This window comes from Gracilinanus agilis, chromosome 1 (genome assembly GCF_016433145.1).
Source record: "Gracilinanus agilis isolate LMUSP501 chromosome 1, AgileGrace, whole genome shotgun sequence".
Lineage (NCBI taxonomy): Eukaryota > Metazoa > Chordata > Mammalia > Didelphimorphia > Didelphidae > Gracilinanus > Gracilinanus agilis.
The window spans coordinates 81,428,993-81,449,402 of record NC_058130.1 but is presented as its reverse complement, the minus strand read 5'-3'; the positions used below and the strand labels follow the sequence as shown (position 1 = coordinate 81,449,402).

Here is a 20,410-nt window from a genome sequence, read left to right as displayed (position 1 = left end):
GATTGACCGAGTCATAAGGATAAGTCAGAATGAAGGATTGAGGAGGACTCCTAATTTGTGAGCCGTGGTAAATGGAAGAATTGTCGTATCTTCAACAGAAATAGGGATACTAGGGGAAAGGATGGATTTATGAGGAAATACAGTTGCCTAACTTAGAGAGTTAAGGATTGATATGAATATCTGAAAGTTATCTACACAGACAACAGCAGGTGAGTCTTTGGGAGCTAATATTGATGTGATTGGTAGATGTATAAAACAGAGCTGACATATAGGAGTCACAACTCACAAATGGGACAGAAGAAGATTTTTTTTGAGACAGAGGAGATTTTGGTAAGTTTGAAAGCAGCAAGAAAAGAGTTGGTAGAGTAAGAAAAATTGAAAATTAGAGGGAAAGAGAATAAGGAAAAAAATCTGACAAAAGATATAAAAAGGATGAGATTGGATGGAGGCCACAAGGAGTGGGGTTGGGATTGGCAAAAAGAAAGGATACCTCTTACTCTGAGCCTAGAGTCCAAGAGGAAAAAATGAGGCAGTTGGAAGTGTGAAATTAGGAAGGTAAAGGAACCAATGATTGATGTTCTCGATTTTTCTTAGTTGTATTAGACAAGGTTCTCTGTTAATTTGGAATAGGAAGACAATGGCACAGATGGTATGAGAAAGAAAGAGAAGGTTCGTAATTGTGGGGCATTCAACAGAAAGTTGAACAGAGGAATAAAAGAATGAGTACATAGCAATGAAAAACCATTTGGATCAGAGTAACAAATTGGTAATGGGATCTAGTCAGCACTATTGTCTGACTTCTGTGGGTTTTAAAATTGTGGCAGAGGTGGGACTGTATCCCCCAGCATGCCCCAGGGGTCCCTCCCCCTACTTCCTGGTGTGGGATTGGTCTTGAATGGACCAATCCCGTGCTAGGGAGGGACCACGCCCCCTACTTCCAGGCATGGAATTGGTCTATATAAGGACCAATCCCACGCCAAGGAGGGGCCTTGGAATCTGACTAGATTCTGGGTTGAGCTGGGTAGTCAGTTGCAGGCTGGTGGAACTCCGGTGTTTTTTCTTTGAATAAAAGTTTTTGTTAGATAAAGAGATAAGAGTTTTCTTTACACTTCCTTCATCTTTCCTCAGCAACATATGACCAGGAAGGAGATAGTAATCCAAGGTTGGGTCTAGAAAGAGATCAGCAGGAGTACGAAAATGGGGCAAGGGATTCGACAATGGAGAACAATGTAAGGTTGAATTTATTAAGTAAAGGGCAGGAATTGTGAAGCAAGTAAAGTGAGGCCAGATAAGGGCCTGGGAGACAAGGAGGAGTGGAATTAATAGAGGTTGAGATGAGAACAGAATTGTTCTAACCGCTTTTCCTTTAAAAACATATATCATTTTTATATCTTTGGTAATCTGATAAAGTCCAAGGAAGGGCTCCTCTGCATGATGTTTTTAACTATATGAAAATACCAGTAGATTATAAAAGTAACCAATCATATTGGTATACAATGAACATTTTTAAAAAGAGAATACAAGTTTATAGAATTTAGGTGAAGAATAACTACTTTAAAGGAATCTTGCTGATAAAAGTATATTTAGAATTGCATCAGAATATGCTGGCATGGAGGTTTTAAATTCAAACTGTATGTTTGTTTGTATTCTATTTCATCATTCACTTCGCATACTTGTCGTTTATTTCTCTTTATAAAGATTGTCCACAGCAAAAAGCCAGAAAACTTAAATACACAAGTAGCTTTCTCTATGTACCTCCTTCGCCTCCTAAAATTTCCAAAGAAAGGAAAGAACAGACACTTGCAAATATCTTGAAGAGTTAAGAATGCAAATGATACAGAAAATTGATAAGAGAGACATGGAAAAAGTTTGTAATTGAGAAAACATAATTGTATCTCTCTTCTTCTTTGGGTTCCTCACTATATTTATTAGGATAAAGATCATTACCATCGATTAAGTAGTAGAAAAGAAAGATACAGTTACCAACCTGCCCCCTGTTTTAGCAGCTCAGCGGCAGAATTTGCAGCCGTTTGTGGAGAATTTTCTGCCATTTCTTCTAATGGATCTGTAAGAAAAAAGAAAATATGAATACTCACAGAGGGGAGCTGAGATTCATGGTGATATAGTTTTTAAAACATTATAGGGAGAAACTTTGGGCAGTGTTACAACTTTCCCACCATATACTAGGTTTCATGGTTCAGATTTTCCTACCTTTAGACTCAAATAGAAACATGGATCACTAAACTATAAATGATGATCCCTGTGGCCTGCATATTGACTTAGGAAACCATATGTTAACATTACCTATATTCTAATGTAGTTTTATTATTTTTAAAAATATTTTCCAATTACACTTTAATCTGTTGAGTGGTACTGGGAATATTGGGGGTGACAATGTGGCCCAGAAAGTCTATGCTGAACATTACTGATCATTCCTGTTTTGTCAATGTCCCAATGTGACATACTGTACAGAGTATAATACTAAGATTCATTTATGTACAATATTATATCTCATTATTTGGACATTATCTTTGCAATTTTAAATTAGGTTAGATTAAAAAAACACCTTTAACCTTCCATTTTAGAATCAATACCATGTACTGGCTATAAGACAGAAGAGTGGTAAAGGCTAGACAATGGGAGTTAAGTGACTTGTCCAGGGTCACACAGCTAGAAAGTGTATAAAGCCACATTTGAACCCAGACTTCCTATCTACTGAGCCACCAGCTGTCACCCCCTAGGTTAGATTTTTTTAGCAGCTTCCTCACCCTAATGGCCATCTAATTCCTAATCTATAAAATGAGAAGACTGGACTAAATGGCCTTAGAGATCCTTTCTGGTTTTACATCTATGATTCTACACTATAGAAATGACAACAAAGCTTGTTTTAATCAATTGCCCAGATTTTGTTTTCATATAAACTGTCCAAATACATATTCCTGTCTGTATTTGAACAACTGATTTTCTGAATCTAAATGAGAATATAAGATTCATCTCTGTTAGATTTTACATTCTTACTTTTGGCTCAGTGTTTTACTATGTCTTGGAGGGAAACCACAGCTTTTACTTTGCTCAAATGTGTTTGCTGCTGAAGAAGTTATATTTTGAAAATTAAAAACAAGCTAAAGAGAAGACCAGCATACTGAGAACATTACATTTCTAAACAAACATACCTCTGTCTGGAATGAGGAGTTTGCACGGCAATGCCAGAGGAGTAATGGAATGCTGATATACCAAAGCTGTCAAACTCCCTGAAAAAGATAAATTTAAACATGCATGGAAAACAACAGGGTAGGAGGAGAGAGAAGGGGGAGAGGGAGAAGGAGAGGAGGGAAGGGTAGAGAGGGAGAGAGGAGGAGAGGAAGAGAGGAAGAGGGGATGAAAGAGTTAGTTTAAATTTGTTTCAGATATGCAAATAACCAGAAAGTCACCAGCCCTCTCAAAAGAAAGCATTTTAAAATAGCTACATTACTAGTTAATTCTCAATGTTACTATTTGTGAAATAAAAATTAAGTTGGTAATAATTTTTTTTCTGTCTAAGTCAGTGTTTCTGAACCTAGAGTATAATGGGGACCAGTAAGATATCTAAATTTTCTGCTGTGGACTGTCTCACCTTCTAGAATTGGTTCGGTTCTGTGGCTTAATGGGTAGGGACTCGCAGTTGGGGATAGGAAGAATAGGAGGGATGGAGAAGAATATATATACTCTTCTACATCCTTTTTAAAAGCATATATATGCATATATATGTTTTTTTAAAAAGAAATGCTCTGTGATAGAAAAATAATTATAGATCAGTAAAAATGTGCCATAAACAGGCAGTCAGAAAACAGTAATCTAAATTGTTAAAAGAGTTGCTATACATCCAGAATCCAATAAAGATATAATATTTTAGATAAGTTTCTCTTATAAAGAAAGATTAACTTGGTTAGGTTACATTTGAGATCTTTGAGGCAACTAGAAAACTGACTGGTCCATTTTGAGGCTACAGTCTAAAAGTTCTTCAGCAGACAGATGCTTTAACCAGGAGAAAATACAAAGTTTTTCACAGTGCATTTCCCCCTCTTCTTTTAGCTCTTATTTTCTATCTTAGTACCAATTCTAAGACAAAAGCACAATAGGGGTTAAGTATCTTGCCTAGGATCATATTTATAGGAAAGTATCTGGATCCAGATTTGAACCCATGTCTTCCCAATTCTAGGCCTGACTTTCTACACACTGCACCACCTTGTTGTCCCCATAATATGCTTTTTTTTTTTAACCCTTCCCTTCCATCTTGGAGTATTGGCTCCAAGGCAGAAGAGTGGTAAGGGTAGGCAATGGGGGTCAAGTGACTTGCCCAGGGTCACACAGCAGGGAAGTTTCTGAGGTCGGATTTGAATCTAGGACATCCTGTCTCTAGGCCTGGCTCTCAATCCACTGAGCTACCCAGCTGCTCCCCCCCCCCATAATATACTTTTAATATTAGCAATTAACAAATATTACTAAGTATTCTCTGGTAAAAATTGCTCTGCCTTTCTGTTTCTATCCAGTGCTTCATACTTTGGTAAGGAGAGGGAGAGGAAGAAAGAATTCATTAAGTCTCTAATAGGTATCAGGCACTGTGCTAGGCACATAAATATTTATCTCATGTTTTCAATCATTTGTTCACTTGTCTCCTTATATTGGACAGAACATTCATCCAACATGAATAGTTAAAAATTAAGACTAAAAGAAAATCAACTTATTAATAGTTAAAGTTACAAGTACAGTTAAAGATAGAGTAAATGACCAACATATAAACTCTATAATCGCAAATATTTGGTATATTCACAGAAAACAACCAAAAATAGGGGAATTCTGACATTGTTCACTCAGAAAGTTTTTTGTTTACTAAGTAATTTTTGAGGTTATTGAAATGAAGAAAAATGTTTTAAGAATAATGATTCACATCAGGGATATTCCAGAATCTGAGCAATAGGGAAGCAAAATACTGCCATAGTAGAACCTGTGAATTTCTGTTTGGAAATGATAGTGGCTCTCCCCATATTTTTAAACTTTGAGAAGTTTCCCAGAGAACTTACCAAAATATGGTTCATTTGGGCATCCTTTCAATCGCACTCCCTTAGAGGTACACTCAATCAAAAAGTGCCTGACAAGTTCATTGGCCAAATCTCCAGCTAAAATAAAGTTTAAAAAAACAACAACAACTATTAAATGAGACATTTAGGAAGGGATGAACATTGATATGAAAAGTTATCTTTTCGGACAAAGCCTTGGTAGCAAAGTTTTGTTGACTGCCATACTGGCAATATACAGATGTTGGATGAAAAAAAATATACTTGGATATTACAATCTTACAACTAAAATATTAGTGTGGGAGACACTGAATGTCTGCTAATAAAAACTAACCAGAATAGGGTTACCCTTGATTATGTTGCCAATTATCAAGAGAGGAGAAAACTTTTAATTAGGAGAATGGTATTTGTCACGCTTACTATTCTTTTTTATCAGAAGATGTAGAAGTTGGGGAGTGCGGTGGGGAGGAGTAGAAGTGATATAAGTTGGTGAAAGTTTGTAAGTAGGGAAAAAAAAGGATAACAAAATAAATTTGTGTTTATGTATTATGTATGTATACATACATATCTACACACAAACAGCCTCTAAAATTCCTAACACAGGAATTAAAATATTCTGATTCTTAATAAATGAACTCAAATAGGGGCATACCTTTGGAGCTGAAAAGGGTCTTGGGAAATACAGCCATTTTTTTAACTCTCCCATTTCATAGCAATTAACCTGAGCCCCACGGGTTGAAGTGACTTGGCTAAGGTCACAATTGCATCAAGAAGAAGAGCTCAGAAATGAAATTAAAGCAAATTAAATGCATATCTAATTAATGACTCTAAATCCATTGGTCTTTCTGCCCTAACACATGACAAGGCCATTCACATTTTTTACATCTATTTTTGCGAACTAAGAATAGAAATCAAAACACACAATACAACATAAATCTATCAATGAGTAGTAAATCATTCTGCTAAAAGAAATATACAAAATATAAGAACAGAAGGAAAAAGAATTAAGTGCTCTCTGTTTGAAAACATCCAACACAAACCGAATAAAAATATGGCAAATATGAAATGTGGTGGTAAAACCTGGGGAAATAAAGTGACTAATTTGGAGAGAAGCAATAAAAAAAATCTCCCCAAAATAGGAAAAAAAATGTCAGTTAAACCAAATTGTAGGGGACAAAATGAGCCAATGATGTAAAAACCAAAAAAGTTAGAATTCTGGTTGGGATGCCAGTGGTAAGAAGTAACAACTTCAAATCAAAGTGCCTGTGGATCATATATAGAGAAGGACTCAATTGGGTGTGGAGTGGTTATCTTCCTCCAGCCTGTCTCCATGGTATTTAACGTTGTTATGATGACTCAGTGTGGATATTAGCTAGTTTTAGTAAGCTTTCCAACCCTCTTCTTGGATCTTGAAATCCCACTGCCAGACCAAGAATATAGATGATGACTTGCTAGCCAAGACATCATTTCAGCCAAATGACTGAGTCAAAAGCAGCCACTATTTTGCATCCATTATGACTTTCTAAGCTTCCAGTTATAAACATCCTGTATCTTATTACCTTAAAGTTAACAGAGAGGCCAAAGGTTATAAGAGATAAAAAAAATATGAATAAGCATCCAGCGTCTGGGGAAAAGTCTTTTCTTTTTAAAGTAACTGAAGACAAAAATGGAACTATGGATATTTTTAATATATCACTACATGCATTTCTACATAGACTAATGAATTCCATATGTTCTTTATTTGTTCTTCAAAGCTTAGTATATGCATGCATAAATATATATGAATGTACACACATAAAATATGCATATGTGTGTATATATATTTACACATATTTACTCTGAACTTGGCCCTGAGAACCAACGAAAATGAATGTTTTTTCCATTCATTTTTTGTAAGTCATTAATTTTCATCTCAGAATCAATACTGTTTATTGGTTCCAAGGCAGAAGAGTAGTAAGGTCTGGGCAATGGGGGTTAAATAACTTGTCCAGGGTCACACACCTAGAGAATGTCTGAGGTCAAATTTGAATCCAGGACCTCCCATCTCTAGACATCTTTTCATTGAGCCCCCAACTGCCTCTGGTAACAGTTAAAAAAAATAATAATAATGGAAGCTGGAGGGCTTGTTTTTGCTTTTGTATGTGTATCCCTAATGGTTAACACAGTGTTGGGAACACAGCAAGCTTAATAAAACCTTTTCATTTATTCACTCATCCAGTCAAATTAAACAGTCCTTTTTGAAACCTTACTCCATTGTTAATCTGTTGTGAGTGCTGTGTAAAACTTGATTTTTAAATATTGAAGGTTTATAGATGCCTACTATTTGAGGAGTAAAAACAGATTTGAGAATTGTTTTGAAACATGCAGGAGAGCTTAGACCCCCATGAGCACCTCCTGAAATTATAAGCACCTCATCAGTAATTTTGTAGTCAGACACTCTAATTATATCTTAGATTAAGATAGATCTTTGGAGCAAATTTCATTCTCCCTGCTTGAATCAGTGAGGCAGGAGTAAGTAAACTGAGGCTACACAGAAAAAAAAATGTAACATTACAAAAACACATCATCAACACAGAGAAAGAATAAATCTCAATATTAAAGAACTCTCTCAATAAAACAAATACAGAAAGAAAGAAATCCTCTAGGAGTACTAAAAGTAATATACTTGCCAAATCATCTATTTGAAAGCAGAGAAACCAAGAGATGCATGAAAAGAGATTTAACTGTGAGCTTTGTCTGGTTCTGAGCTAGCCCCAGATTTTAGAGGATATAATTGCTTCTACAAAGGACAGGGCTTTAGACCCTACCACCCAAGTCACCCTAAATAACTTTTTTATTTTTTTAAATAAGTCCACAATACCTTTTTTATTAAGTTGCAGAACTGAAGGAGGAGGGGTAGCAACTTTCATCGCCAGACCATAGGCTCCCCGGAAAGAGTGGCTGTCCCGAACAATGAAGGAACCCGGTTCTTTGTCCTTCAGCATGGCAATAGCTGCAGGGACCAAAGGAAGGAAGGAAGAAACACATGTTGGCAATCATAGACAAAGAACTTTTTCTCTATGTCCTCTTTATACCATGCGTAAGTGACCCTCTCACTCACTCACTCCTTTCTAGAATAGTTTTAGTTCACCAAATAGCAGCTGCTCTGCAGTAATTATAACCTTTAAAAGAGGGCATCCCTCTTCTTTCTTGTGCCCTGTAAAGAAATAGTAGAATGGATTCCTATGTTGGCATGCCTGGCATCCAGGCACATAGATTCACACCATATGGTTTGTCTTGTAATGAAGAGATGTTTTTCAAAAAATATATATATATGAAATACTTTCAGGAACAGAGGTGAGGGGCATGATAAAAGGAGAAGTTATATTTCTCATCTGGGATGAGAAAGTATAAGAAATCTAGACATAAAAATATCCACAAAACATGGAACATATAGCACCCTGGCCCTATTTCTTAGATAAGTTTATAAGGCATTTAACTAATATCAGCTATTATTCAGAAATAAAAAGCCCCATCAAAAACACACTAGAACTTTCACTTAAATATTTAAAACTCACAAGAGCTGTCCATACTAGACAAAGGGGGTGGGGTGGGGGGAAGTTTCTCATCACAGAATATTGATTAGAGAGCCAATAGTAAAATTTACAGTCTGTTAGTACCTTGATTCAGGCAAGATTTCTAAAGAGATATTAAAAATAGCCTCCCTGATTTTTCACCCACAAACTCTTACTCCTTGTAAGTCAGAAAAAAAGAGATTTAGAATGGAAACATTTCTCCTTCTTATCTAATGATTTGTCTGAGTTGGATTATGAGATGAGATATCCAAAAAAGTAAGAAGTTGTAGTTATGCCTTAAGCACATCATCTAGTACAGTCCATGATTGCTGACCTTAATAACTAGGTAGTAAATATTAATGTTAAAATAATAAATCTTTTATTGATATAAATAAAATACATACATAACTAACACATATTTCATTGATATTACTGTTTGTTATTTATATGATAAACATCTTTTAAAATTATTATTAATTAAAATTATATTTTTATTTAACTTGAAGTTTCATGGAAATGAAAAGGAGAGGGAGAGAGAGAGAGTGGTGTTTGGGGTGGGACAGGAAGGAAATTAAAAACCATGGTCTGCTCTGAATGATAAAACAAAACAAAACAGGAGCACCCAGACGACTCATTTCTTATCCCTCTTGGGCTGAATACTAGCAGAAATAGGGGAGTTAACTCTAAGACTGCCTAGTTAAGCTTACACTGAGGAGTGGGAACAAATTAGGTTGGCCTCAAGCACTGACTGATTCAGGGAGCATATTTCAATGGAAATTTATTTTTATTCTTCTTTAAAAATACCAAAAAAAAAAGAAGAAGAAGAAGAAGAAGAGGAGTACATAGTCTCACAAGCAGTCCTAACACCAAGCATATACCTTAAAAACTAGAATGCTGTTTGAGCCAATTAACCAAAGTGGTGGTGGCAATTGCCAGGTGGCAAGAGTGTGTGTGAGCCCTTGGCTTAGGACTTGAGCTGAACCCTCAGCTCTGCTAACCATGAAAAACATTAATTGATGATCAACATTTAGAAGGCTCAGCAGGGGTTGTGATTGAGTCTAAGCTACAGTCACATTTGCACAGATTCTGAGTCTTTGCAGTAAAGATCTAATTAATACTAAAAAAAATAAATGACTTATATACACCCTTAAGCTAATCTAGAAAACAATCCTGTGAATGACATACTATTAGAAGTCTTTTCTTCATTTTACAAATGAGGAAACTAGGGATCCCAGAGGTCAAGAGACTTGCCAAGGGTCAATATAAATATTTAAGTGTTGGAGCTGGGAGATGATTCAATAGGAAGGACACTGGCCTGAATTCAAAATCTGCCTCTGATGCTTAATAACTTTGTGACTCTGGGCAAAGTCATTAACTTCCCTGGATCCCAGTATCCTCATCTGTGGAATGAGGTGGTCCTGGGGCCCCTTCCAGCTTTTAGTCTCTGATCTCATGATTCTATGACCCCAAGTGTTTTGAAGTCAAGGGCAGAGCTCTTTACACTCCCCAGGGGTGCCCCTCCATGTGAATGCAAGGTATCAAGACAAAAAGTCCACAGCTTTATTAAGAATACATATACATGAATCTTTCAAACTTCAGCATAAGCATGTATAGCTTTGCTGTGGATAAGGCCACATATTTTAAATTAGTTCATTTGCCAGTAATAAAACAAATGCATATGATTCCCCACATCCCAACCAACCCTAACTATATATTTCAGCTAAACATTTGAGGCAGAAAAATGAAACTGAAAAGCAACTTAACATTCTTGCTGCATCTCTTCTTTCTCTTTAAAAAAGTTAAGGAAAATTGGTCAGAATAAAAATGAAGAGTTGGGTAGAGATAGACCTTAAAAATGACTGCAAGAGTGGATTTACTGATCACAATTATTAGTTATTTCAACAGCAGAAGTTAGAAGATCTCAGAATCTCCTGGAGATTCACAGACTGGATCATGGGATAAAAGTCTGCATAACATATGTGAATTACCCTTGCCTCCAGCTCATGCCACATTCTCTCTCTCATTAGCTAGTGTAAGCCTTCAAATAAAAGTTTAAAGATAATAACATTTTCCCCTAGGGTAGAACAATAAAATGTAGTCCACATTCTAATTAAACAAGCCTAATTAAATCCACATTAAAGGATAGCTTGACTTTCAGATGCTCATAGGCTAAGACTGTTTCCCTCCTTTCCCGGTATATATGAATCAAAGTTAGATTCTAAGGCATCAAAGATTTCAATGAAGATATACATAGTATTCTCATCTTTGATGCAGTACCTTGTTCTCTTGAAATATCTGCCTTGTACCAGAACTTAGATGTGTCTTGAACAAATTTCACAGTCACATCTTTATCGGTGGGATTTTCTGCAAAACAAAATTAGAAAGCAGTTATTGCAAAGGTCATTTCCTGTTGTAACTTCTCGCCTCGGTCAGTAAGGTTCTGATTAACTAGGAATTTAGAGTTCAACCACTTTGGTGGTGGGAGCAGTGAGGAGAAAGGGGGAGGAAAGGGAGCAAAGAATACCACAATTCAAATGAGAGTCTTGGGGGAATGTATGAAATATTTTAAGAACATAAAATAAACAAACCAGGATACTTTGATTAGGAGCTTGCAAGAAACATTAAAAAGCTTTTTTGAAGCTATAAAACTTGAAAATATGTAGTTAGAAACTTCTTTTAAATAGGGAACTCAGTAGGGCAATGATTTTGCCTGAAAGGCAAAGAGAATGACTAGCAAAATCTCTTACATATGCCTGCCATGAATCAGACCTGGAGACATACAGAAGAATGCAGAATAAGTTAATAGCAGGTATTTGGGATCAACCTTTTCTGATGGGTAAGCACCAGAACAAGAACTACCATTGTATCTACCTAACATTGCCCCAAAACTTCTAAATAATCTGCCCATTATCTCTTAAAGACTAAATTCACACAACAAAGCAGGAATGTATTTTTTAAATACACATTCAAGTTTTCTTTACAAAAAACTAGTCAAAACATCTCTGAAGACTAAGTCAAACTTGATGTACAGAGATTACTGATCACTTAATAGCATCACCTACCTGGCAAGGGTGAGGAGCCCAGAACTTTAGCAAAGTCTGGAAGGACATTTGGGAAAGGGATGCTGTTTGTACTCCCGCTATGGGGGCTGGAGAAGCCACTAGAAGATGGAGAGACAGAACCAAAGGAACGCTCTCCTTCAGATATCCTCTTCTTCTCAGGAAGGGGTGGTTGTGAATGCAGGGATAATCCTGCATGCTGTAGGACTGGACTGTGTTGACTGTTGTGTCCAGGGGCCACTGTGAGAAAATTATGGGACAAGAAGCCATTGTCCACAACTCCTGCCAATGGGGCAATTGGTGACTTAGAAGCTCCATTGGAATTATTCAGTAAGGTCCCAGGCTTCTCATCAGGCTGTAGGCTGTTCCCAATGCTAGGCACACCAAAGTTTAGGAAGGCTCGGCCACTTTGGTTGGCCAGAATTTCTTGAGACTGTTCTGCTGGTGAGTTTTCATGACTGTTTAGATTAGAAACTTGTAGCTCTGAAGGTGGGAAATGAGACAAAAGTGAAGATTCTGGTCCTGGACTGGAAAATTCTGAACCCACAAGGAAACCTGTGGGTCGGCTGCTCCCCATCATTGACAGTTGTGGTGAAAGAGAAGATTTGGGACTGCTTTCTAGCCATTGGTGCTCTGTTGTGGAAGGGCTATTTGAAAAGAAAAGAACCAGTAAAATAAGGAAAATATGGCAGCATCACATGCAACAGAAAAAGCAGCCGACATAATTCGAGTGTTGGAAGAAATCCCAGTGACCTAATTAGTCCAACTCATACGCAAAGGGAATAAACATTCTCAAACAACTAGCCTTATCTAAGGAAGGGGTTCCTACCACATTTTGAAGCAACCTATTCCACTTTTACACAAATATAATTGCTAAGGAGTTTTTCCTAATAATCATGCCTAAACTAAAATATTATTCACCTACACAAAATTCTTCAAAGACTACATCATTGTTAAGTGAATAAAGTTCCAATGCCTTAGTCTGACATTTAATTCCATCTATAATATGGCTACTGTTTTTCTTCTCATACTTATATCCCAGTGCATCTTTAATATACACAGCGCTCCAGATGAATTCATGATTTCTTAGACTTACCCATGCTTTCCTAGTTCCAGACTTGGCTCAGACCATTCATTCTATCTAGAATGACTTCCTGGGTCATTTCTGCCACTGAAATCTTACAAGTCCTTTAAGTGTTACCTCAATGTATACTTTTTCAAAGACATATTCCTTGATCCTGGTATCTAGAAGGTAATCTCTCTCTTTTTAAATTCCCAAAACCCTTTGTACTTTTCCTTCACTCTATAAAAATATGATATACCATACTAATTTCTGTAGAGTTCTTACTTTTGCTCTGAGATTGTAAACTCTTAGAGGAGAGAGGTGGCAGGTAGAACCTTTAAAAATTTTAATGCTAATTATGAATTTCTATGTATTTAGTGAATGAATACAATCACACATGATTTTTACTACTACTCTGTGAGGCAGGTTGGGCAGTAAACTAGCCCATTTTACATATTAAAAAAACTGAGGAACAGTTTTCTATTTTATCTATGTCTTGCCCAGTGTCATTCACTTAATGGTAGCCAGGTTAAAGCCTATTTTCTGATCTCTAGCCTAGCAATATTTTTATTCCACTAATATTTTCCTAGGCAAGAGAAGTGATCCCACTACTAGAAAATAGCTAATTGTACTAATTTTGCCATGTTCTATAAGAGAGAGTCCTTCTTTTACAACAATGTAGTCTGTAGCCATGGAAGACAATAGAGACAAATGGCCAATGTGGCAATTTATCCATGGCTCCTATAGTATATTACTTTTACTAAGAGCTACTGAACTATGGTCTAAGTGTTATCAAGGCACTAATTTTCCAAAATTCACTCTTAATATTTCAGTGACAGAAACCAAGTATTATAATTTGAGTTATATATACATAATATATAATAAATTGATTGATTAAATCTTCTGAGGAGATAAAAGTTCCTCATCTAAAATACTTTATTTACCTTGTGAAAAAATTCAAAGAAAGTAGAACCAGTTGTAATTCAATTTGAAAATCAATTTCTCTATTTCCTAACTGACTCAAAGCCCACTTCTTTAAGGGGAATAGGTGATTTTGCCAATAAGTTCTTCCTACCTCTCGCCTCTCTGGAGAGGGCTTTTGCTTGAAGTTGTACAGGCAGATGGAAAAGTCCGTTGACAAGAAGGGGTTGTTGGCCTCTCAGACCGAAACAGACCAGGGTTTGTTCCAATTGGGCTGTCCGACATCACCACTGAGTGATTAAGGCCTTCAGTGTAACTCCGAGGTTCTACAAGGAAGAAACCCCCCCCAAAACAAATAGACCTTAGTCAAAATTGTTTAGGAAAATCACTAATAAATGGTCTGTATTTTCAGAAATTATAACTCCTTTTAAATGAAATGTCTGGAATTCTAGCACCTTTATGAAGACCACAGATGTCTTAGCCAATTAAAACATGGTACATGGAAAGAAGTGCTCCTTGTTCACCTGGTCCTTTTGCATTTATACTAGGTTAAGTTTTTTTTTTTTAAATCATTTTTTAAAAAGCAAGCTGACTTGTCTCCAGACTTAAGGAATCCTGACTTAAAAATCCAAGAGAAAATCATATATGCTGACAACTGTCAACCCTATTTCCAGATGTGTGCTTAATTCACTTTTGTCTACTATGATTTCAGCAGATAATTCACAAGCTAACACGGTATTACTCTCTCATTGTTTTGATGAGCAAAGTGAAGATTAGAGAGGTCATAATCACTGAATGGCTTGTCTCAGGGAGGAAGAATAAGTTTTTTCAGCTTTTCCCACGAGAGCAAAACTAAGAGTAATAAGTGATCCAGAGGAACATCTAAATCATTTGATAGAGAAACAAAACAAAACAACAATAATACCCAAAGACTAGTTTTGAGAGATGATATAGAAGGGATTTTTAAAATTATATATTTAGTAACCACAACCACCACTAAAAAACATTTAACTGAAAAAATGAATAAAAAAATTATGTGCAAAATCACAAACTGAACATTATCTACAATTTGTTTTAAAATATGTAAAATATATATGTATACTATTGTCTGCTTTTGAGCTCCCTTTGGATTTATTTTACATGGATATATTTTTCTTCTTGATTCTATGGCTTTTACTTTTTTAATGTAATCATGGTATGTATTATTCTTATTGTTTTTTTCTTCTCTTTTCATCTCTTCATAATTTCCCTTATTTATATTTCTATGTCATCTCAATTATATAATAGAATCCATTACATTCAAATGTTCAGCAACTTCTCCCATTCATTGCATTTGTACTGTTTCCAATTATTATGTCATTATAGTAAGCAAAACTTCCATGAATATTTTCATATAAACAAAACTTTTATCCTCTTAATAATACCCTTAGGACCCATCCCTAGTAATGTGATCTCTAAGTCAATGAGTATGAATAGCTTTACAGCTCTTAATGTATAATTCCATCTTGCTTTCTTAAAAAAAAATCACTCTAGCTGCTTTAGCAATGTAATATTATACCTGTTTCTGTTCCTATCAACATTTAATCTGATCACTTTAGTCTGTCTGGTCTTCAGATAACATACATTACCAGGACATTATTTCGCTAGATTAGTCCTTAGGCAGCACACACAATCTGTTGCCAGGATCATACTCTTTCCAGAACAAGTCTTGTCAGCTTGATCATACCTAGTGGAACTTGATCATACCTAGTGCCACAACCCCTCAAGGATGCAGGATTACCTCCATAGTATGATGAATGTTGAGGCAAGACTTTTGCAAAATATTTAAACTCTCTAAGCCACTGTTGCCCTACCAGAAACCATGCTTAGATTATGTGTATGCTTGGGCTTAGTTCTACTATTAATCTCATGCAAGTGTGTGGGGGCTCTCCACATAGCTATTTTATTTATCTTATCTAAAGTTCTATTCATCTCCTTATCTTTATTCTTATTTTTTTTGTTAGATTATTTAGTTCTGAAAGGGGAAAATCAAAGTACACCACTATTATTATTTTGTTATCTATTTCTACCTGTATCTCATTTAGTTTTAGTTTTTCTTTTAAAAAATCTGGATGCTATAACATTTGTTGCATACAGGTTCAATACTGATAATATTTCATTTTCCATGATAATAACTCTACTCTGAGGAGATACTTGGTAAAGTATGAACTTGTTAGGCCCTAAAACTTCTTACAAAACCCTCATATTCAATAGGAAATTTCCCAGTACCACAGAATAGTAAACCTTGAAGCGAAAATCTGAGCTTTGGTTCCTTTGTTCCATATTCTTTGGCCTTTCCATTATATAAATATCTCCAATCTTTCCCTGCTCCCACCCAAACCCAACTATAGAAAAGAGAAAAATCTGAACACACAGTGTCATTCATGCATCTGGCTTCTTTTCAAGGTGCTTCTTTGGTAGAATCATTAAAAAAAATAATTTGAATTCTACTTCTACAAAAATAATTTGGGAAGCTTAAGCAGATTTCTCAATTTACAAAATGAAGTGTCAGGAATATTAGCAGCTGTTTATTTCTAAATATAAACTCAAAAAAATATATTCCTTTGAAAAGTTACATGTGAAAAGATTCAGCTCTCATTTTATTGAAGCCAGATCAATGATGACCTCTTTCTGAAAGCAGTCTACAGGAACATTATCCACTTTTTAAATGATATTACTTATCTGAATTTTATGGGCATTCAGGTAATAGAGAATGCTGGAGCTGAACTTAGGACAACTCATTTTTCTGAGTTAAAATATGGCCTCAGCCACTTAATAGCTGGGTGACCCTGGGCAAGTCAATTATTCCTATTTGTCTCAGTTCCTCATCTGTAAAATGAACTGGAGAAGGAAATTAGAATCCACTGCAGTATCTTTGCCAAGAAAATCCCATATGGGGTTACAAAGAGTCTGAAATGACTAAATAACAACAAAAACAAAAATGATTTTTGTCCATTACCTATTTTTGTCTATTTTGTTCTTAATAACATTGTTTGTTTTGGCTAGAAACTTTGTAATTCTTAGAAATGCTCAGTTCTAACTGCATATATTACCCTCAGATTTCAGCAGGTTTACAGACAGAAAACCTCAAAGGAATCTTGCAAGCCCTTAGCTGATCACTCTTATTTTACTGATGAAGAAAAAGAAGCACATAGAAATTGAATCCACTGCTCAAACTAGCATAGTCTAGAAAGGAAGACCAGCAAATGAAACCAGTGTCCTCTGACACATTTCTCGTACCTTCTACTATATTACTTTGTCTCCCCACAGATGAAGTTTAGGAGTAAAGTGTCCAGACTTCAAATTTCAAAAATAAACATTCAATCAATATTGAATGTTTAAACTATATAGGGCAATATATTTTTTAAGTTTATGAAAATATCAACTATAGCTAAGAAAAGTTCTAATGACATGATTATTAAGTCAAATGGCTTTTTAAACCACCCAGTTTTGCACAATTTCAACTGAATGTACATCATTAAGTGCTCATCTCTGAAAGCAGCTGAACCATCAGGGATAGATGAAAACAGATCATTCAAGCAAATCATAGAACTATCAAACTGAGTGGTTCAGAAATGATGCACTACAACATGGATACATGTTTACACATCACACGAACTTCAAGACAATTAATACAATTTTTGCCTTATTTTTCAATAAGAGATATTATAGACAACATAAAGCATGCAATAAATATGATAACATAATCAGAAAAAACATATTGTTATAAAGGGAAAATTAATTATATTTCTAGGTTAGTGAGTATTTTAATAACCATTCTAATTTTTTCTGTGGCTTGAGAATGTCATGTTTTTATTTTGTTGAAATACCACATTTCTGAAGTACTTCAGTTGAGGATTACCTAAAGGGCAATGGGTAGGTGCATGTTAAATATGAATAGGCCATATCACATGATAATCAAGGAATTACACTGACTAGTTTAAAGGCTGACATAAAAACAATGTGGAAATGGGGAAAAATGGTTCAATTTTATCCCTGTAATGTCAACTGAACATGTTTAGAAGTTCTCTAGCACTTTCAATATTGACCTCAAGCAAATTTTTGGGAATACATAAAAGAGATTTGCATTGCATAGTTAGGCAAATCTGCTATGAAGTTACAAAGTCTGTTGAGTATTTTGAATATTTTTTGAATAGAAATGGAATAAAATTAATAATATAACAACTTAAACACTGAATGAGCTAAGGCATTACAAAAGGCTTCACAGCAAATCAGACTGGCCAAAAAAAGAAAATAACAACACTGTTATGGCAGCAGAAGGTTATATAACATCATTTAGACTTTCTCTAAATGTAAAAGAGGCTGGGACAATAATTACGAAGAAGGATGATGAGACAAGGTTACTGGATCAGAGAGTATCCTAGCATAAGGTCAATGAAAAAGGTTTTTAACAGAATGTCTTGAGAGAGATCTTGTGTCTAAATTAGCGGTTTGGATGCAAGTTACAGCTTCCTTAAATAGCAAAGACAGAAACAACAATTATAATTGTTAGTATAGTTAGTAGTTTCAAACCTAGTTAAGTAGGTTAGTAGCAAGCTAAGGCAGAAATAGGATTCTGACGAGGACCAAAGAAGGAAAGAATGCCTCAGCAATGGGAAGTCAAATCACTGGATTTGAACTTAAACCAGTTCAGTTACCATAGCACAGTGCACAGGGAAGGCAAAATGGGGGTGTCAGTCACATAGTATGGAGGGTCCAGGTTCAAGGTTCAAATCTAAATACATCCTAACAGTAGGATTGGACAACTCACTGAATCTCTCCCTACCTTAGGCAACTAAGAATAAAAGTTCCTAATTTTCATAGGTGGAAAAAGTTTCCCAGTAGAGAAGCAAATATTTGCTAGTTCCCTCCCCTACCCACCCCAAAAAAAATCACAGAACAGAAGAGAAAATAAAAATATAAAAACAGAACAGAAAAGAAAAAATACTACTCTCTAAAAAGAATCAGGACTATACAATAGTATGAAATTGAGAAAAATTGAATTTATATCTTCTCTAACACACCAAGGGCAAAACTACTTATTAACACGAAATTTTGGGGGGCTACTATCTTCTTAGGACACAAAACTAAGTTTTGTTCTCAGGCTACGATTGTTCTTTTGTCACAAGATGTATTTTTACCACTTGCATGAATCGCTACGCTGTTCTCTTACTCCATGATTATAAAGGACTTTCCCTAAACAAATCTGTGAAGTCAAATGTGCAAGAATGAATGACCACTGATCCTATTTTACAAATGAAAGCACTGAGGTTTAATAATCAAAAACACAATTAGGATTTGATGATGAGTCATGATAGAGTTCACACACTGTTTTTTTCTAGTGCACTGTCTCTTTCAGAGAGGAGATGGGGACTGAATTTATTGGCACACGAAAAGTCCAGGTGAGGAAACTCTCTCTGCCAAAGCACATAGGCACCTTCTCTGCTATAGCCATGGAGAATTGCCTAGATTCGTGGGAGGGTAAGTGACTACTTGCCCAGTGTCACAAAGGCAATATGTGTTCAAGGCAGGATTTGCTTTTCTGGCTTTACCCATAAAAAGGTCCTCAATTATTTACAATTCACTTTAAATATTTTCAATTTCAGAACCCTGTTCCTGTGAAAGAATACAGAATAGGAAATCTAGGTTTGAATCCTAGTTCTAACAATTAACTGCTACATGCCAATGCATAAGCCACATGACCTGTCTAGGATTATTTTCCTAATCTGCAAAATGGGAATAATAAATTTATGTTAAATACTTTCCAAGGTATTAGAAAAGGTGCTTTGTAAACTATAATGTTGTACAGAAACGAGGTGTTCTATTGGGCTAGTTGATTATGGTTAGTATTTCTTTTGCTTCTCACCTTGCTCCCACCCAAACCTAAAGAACAGCTAGGAGATTCTGCTAAAATTACTAAAATATGGTAAGTACCTCCTATATAATAGATCAAGGTCTAGTAAACCAGCTATTTGTTCTACAGATAAAATTAATTCATTAGGAATTGTATATTAAAGATAATATAACAGAGAGACCTTTAGGAATTGGTGAAGAGGGGGTAAATGCAGAGTTGAATATTATTTACCAAACGGAGAATACCTCTTCTATCAGAATCCAGTTTATATTTGGTCAAACTTTCAAAGAATAATTAATACCGCTTTTTTTAATTGGTAAAGAAAGCAACCTACCAACCTCCTTTAATGAGACAAATCAAATTCTAAAATCTAAACCAGGAAGAGAAAAACTATAGGTAAAAATGTTTAATATCAATTAAACAATTTAAAATATCCTTTCAGACTAAAGCAGGAAATCATTCTGAAATGGGCTTAAAGGAGAGGTGCAAGGGCAGGTCAATATTAGGAAAACTTACATATAGATAGATTTAGATGCAAAAGATTCCTTAAAAATAAAGAACTTAAATAATTAGAGGATATTCAATGATGATGGCAAGTCCATGGCAATACAAAAAGTTAATAATAATAATGAAAAATTAACTTATGGTTTAATTTATACCAAAGTACCAAAGGGAAGTTTTATTATTGGAAAGGATTTGGTAAGATTGTTGCCACAGCTGTGAATTAGTACTACCATTTTGGAAAGCAATTTGTAATTTACTGAATGGGTAAAATGTCCATACCTTTTAACTAAGTGTTTCCACAGCTAAGCATATAACCCAATTTGGTTAGTGACAAAAATAAAAGTTACAATATATATATATAT

The 20,410-nt window shown here is 35.4% G+C and overlaps 1 protein-coding gene across 1 annotated transcript in view; it reads right to left on the bottom strand.

Moving 5' to 3' along the window:
* Positions 1 to 20,410, bottom strand: part of TNS3 (tensin 3) — a 199,947-nt gene that overhangs the window by 19,388 nt on the left and 160,149 nt on the right. Inside the window, exons 16-22 of the mRNA XM_044676470.1 lie at positions 13,806 to 13,977; positions 11,671 to 12,314; positions 10,886 to 10,972; positions 7,915 to 8,046; positions 5,061 to 5,156; positions 3,174 to 3,251; positions 1,988 to 2,065 (exon numbers count right to left, since the gene is read on the bottom strand). Of these exons, the coding sequence (XP_044532405.1) occupies positions 1,988 to 2,065; positions 3,174 to 3,251; positions 5,061 to 5,156; positions 7,915 to 8,046; positions 10,886 to 10,972; positions 11,671 to 12,314; positions 13,806 to 13,977 (1,287 nt within the window). The remainder of the gene's footprint in view (positions 1 to 1,987; positions 2,066 to 3,173; positions 3,252 to 5,060; positions 5,157 to 7,914; positions 8,047 to 10,885; positions 10,973 to 11,670; positions 12,315 to 13,805; positions 13,978 to 20,410) is intronic.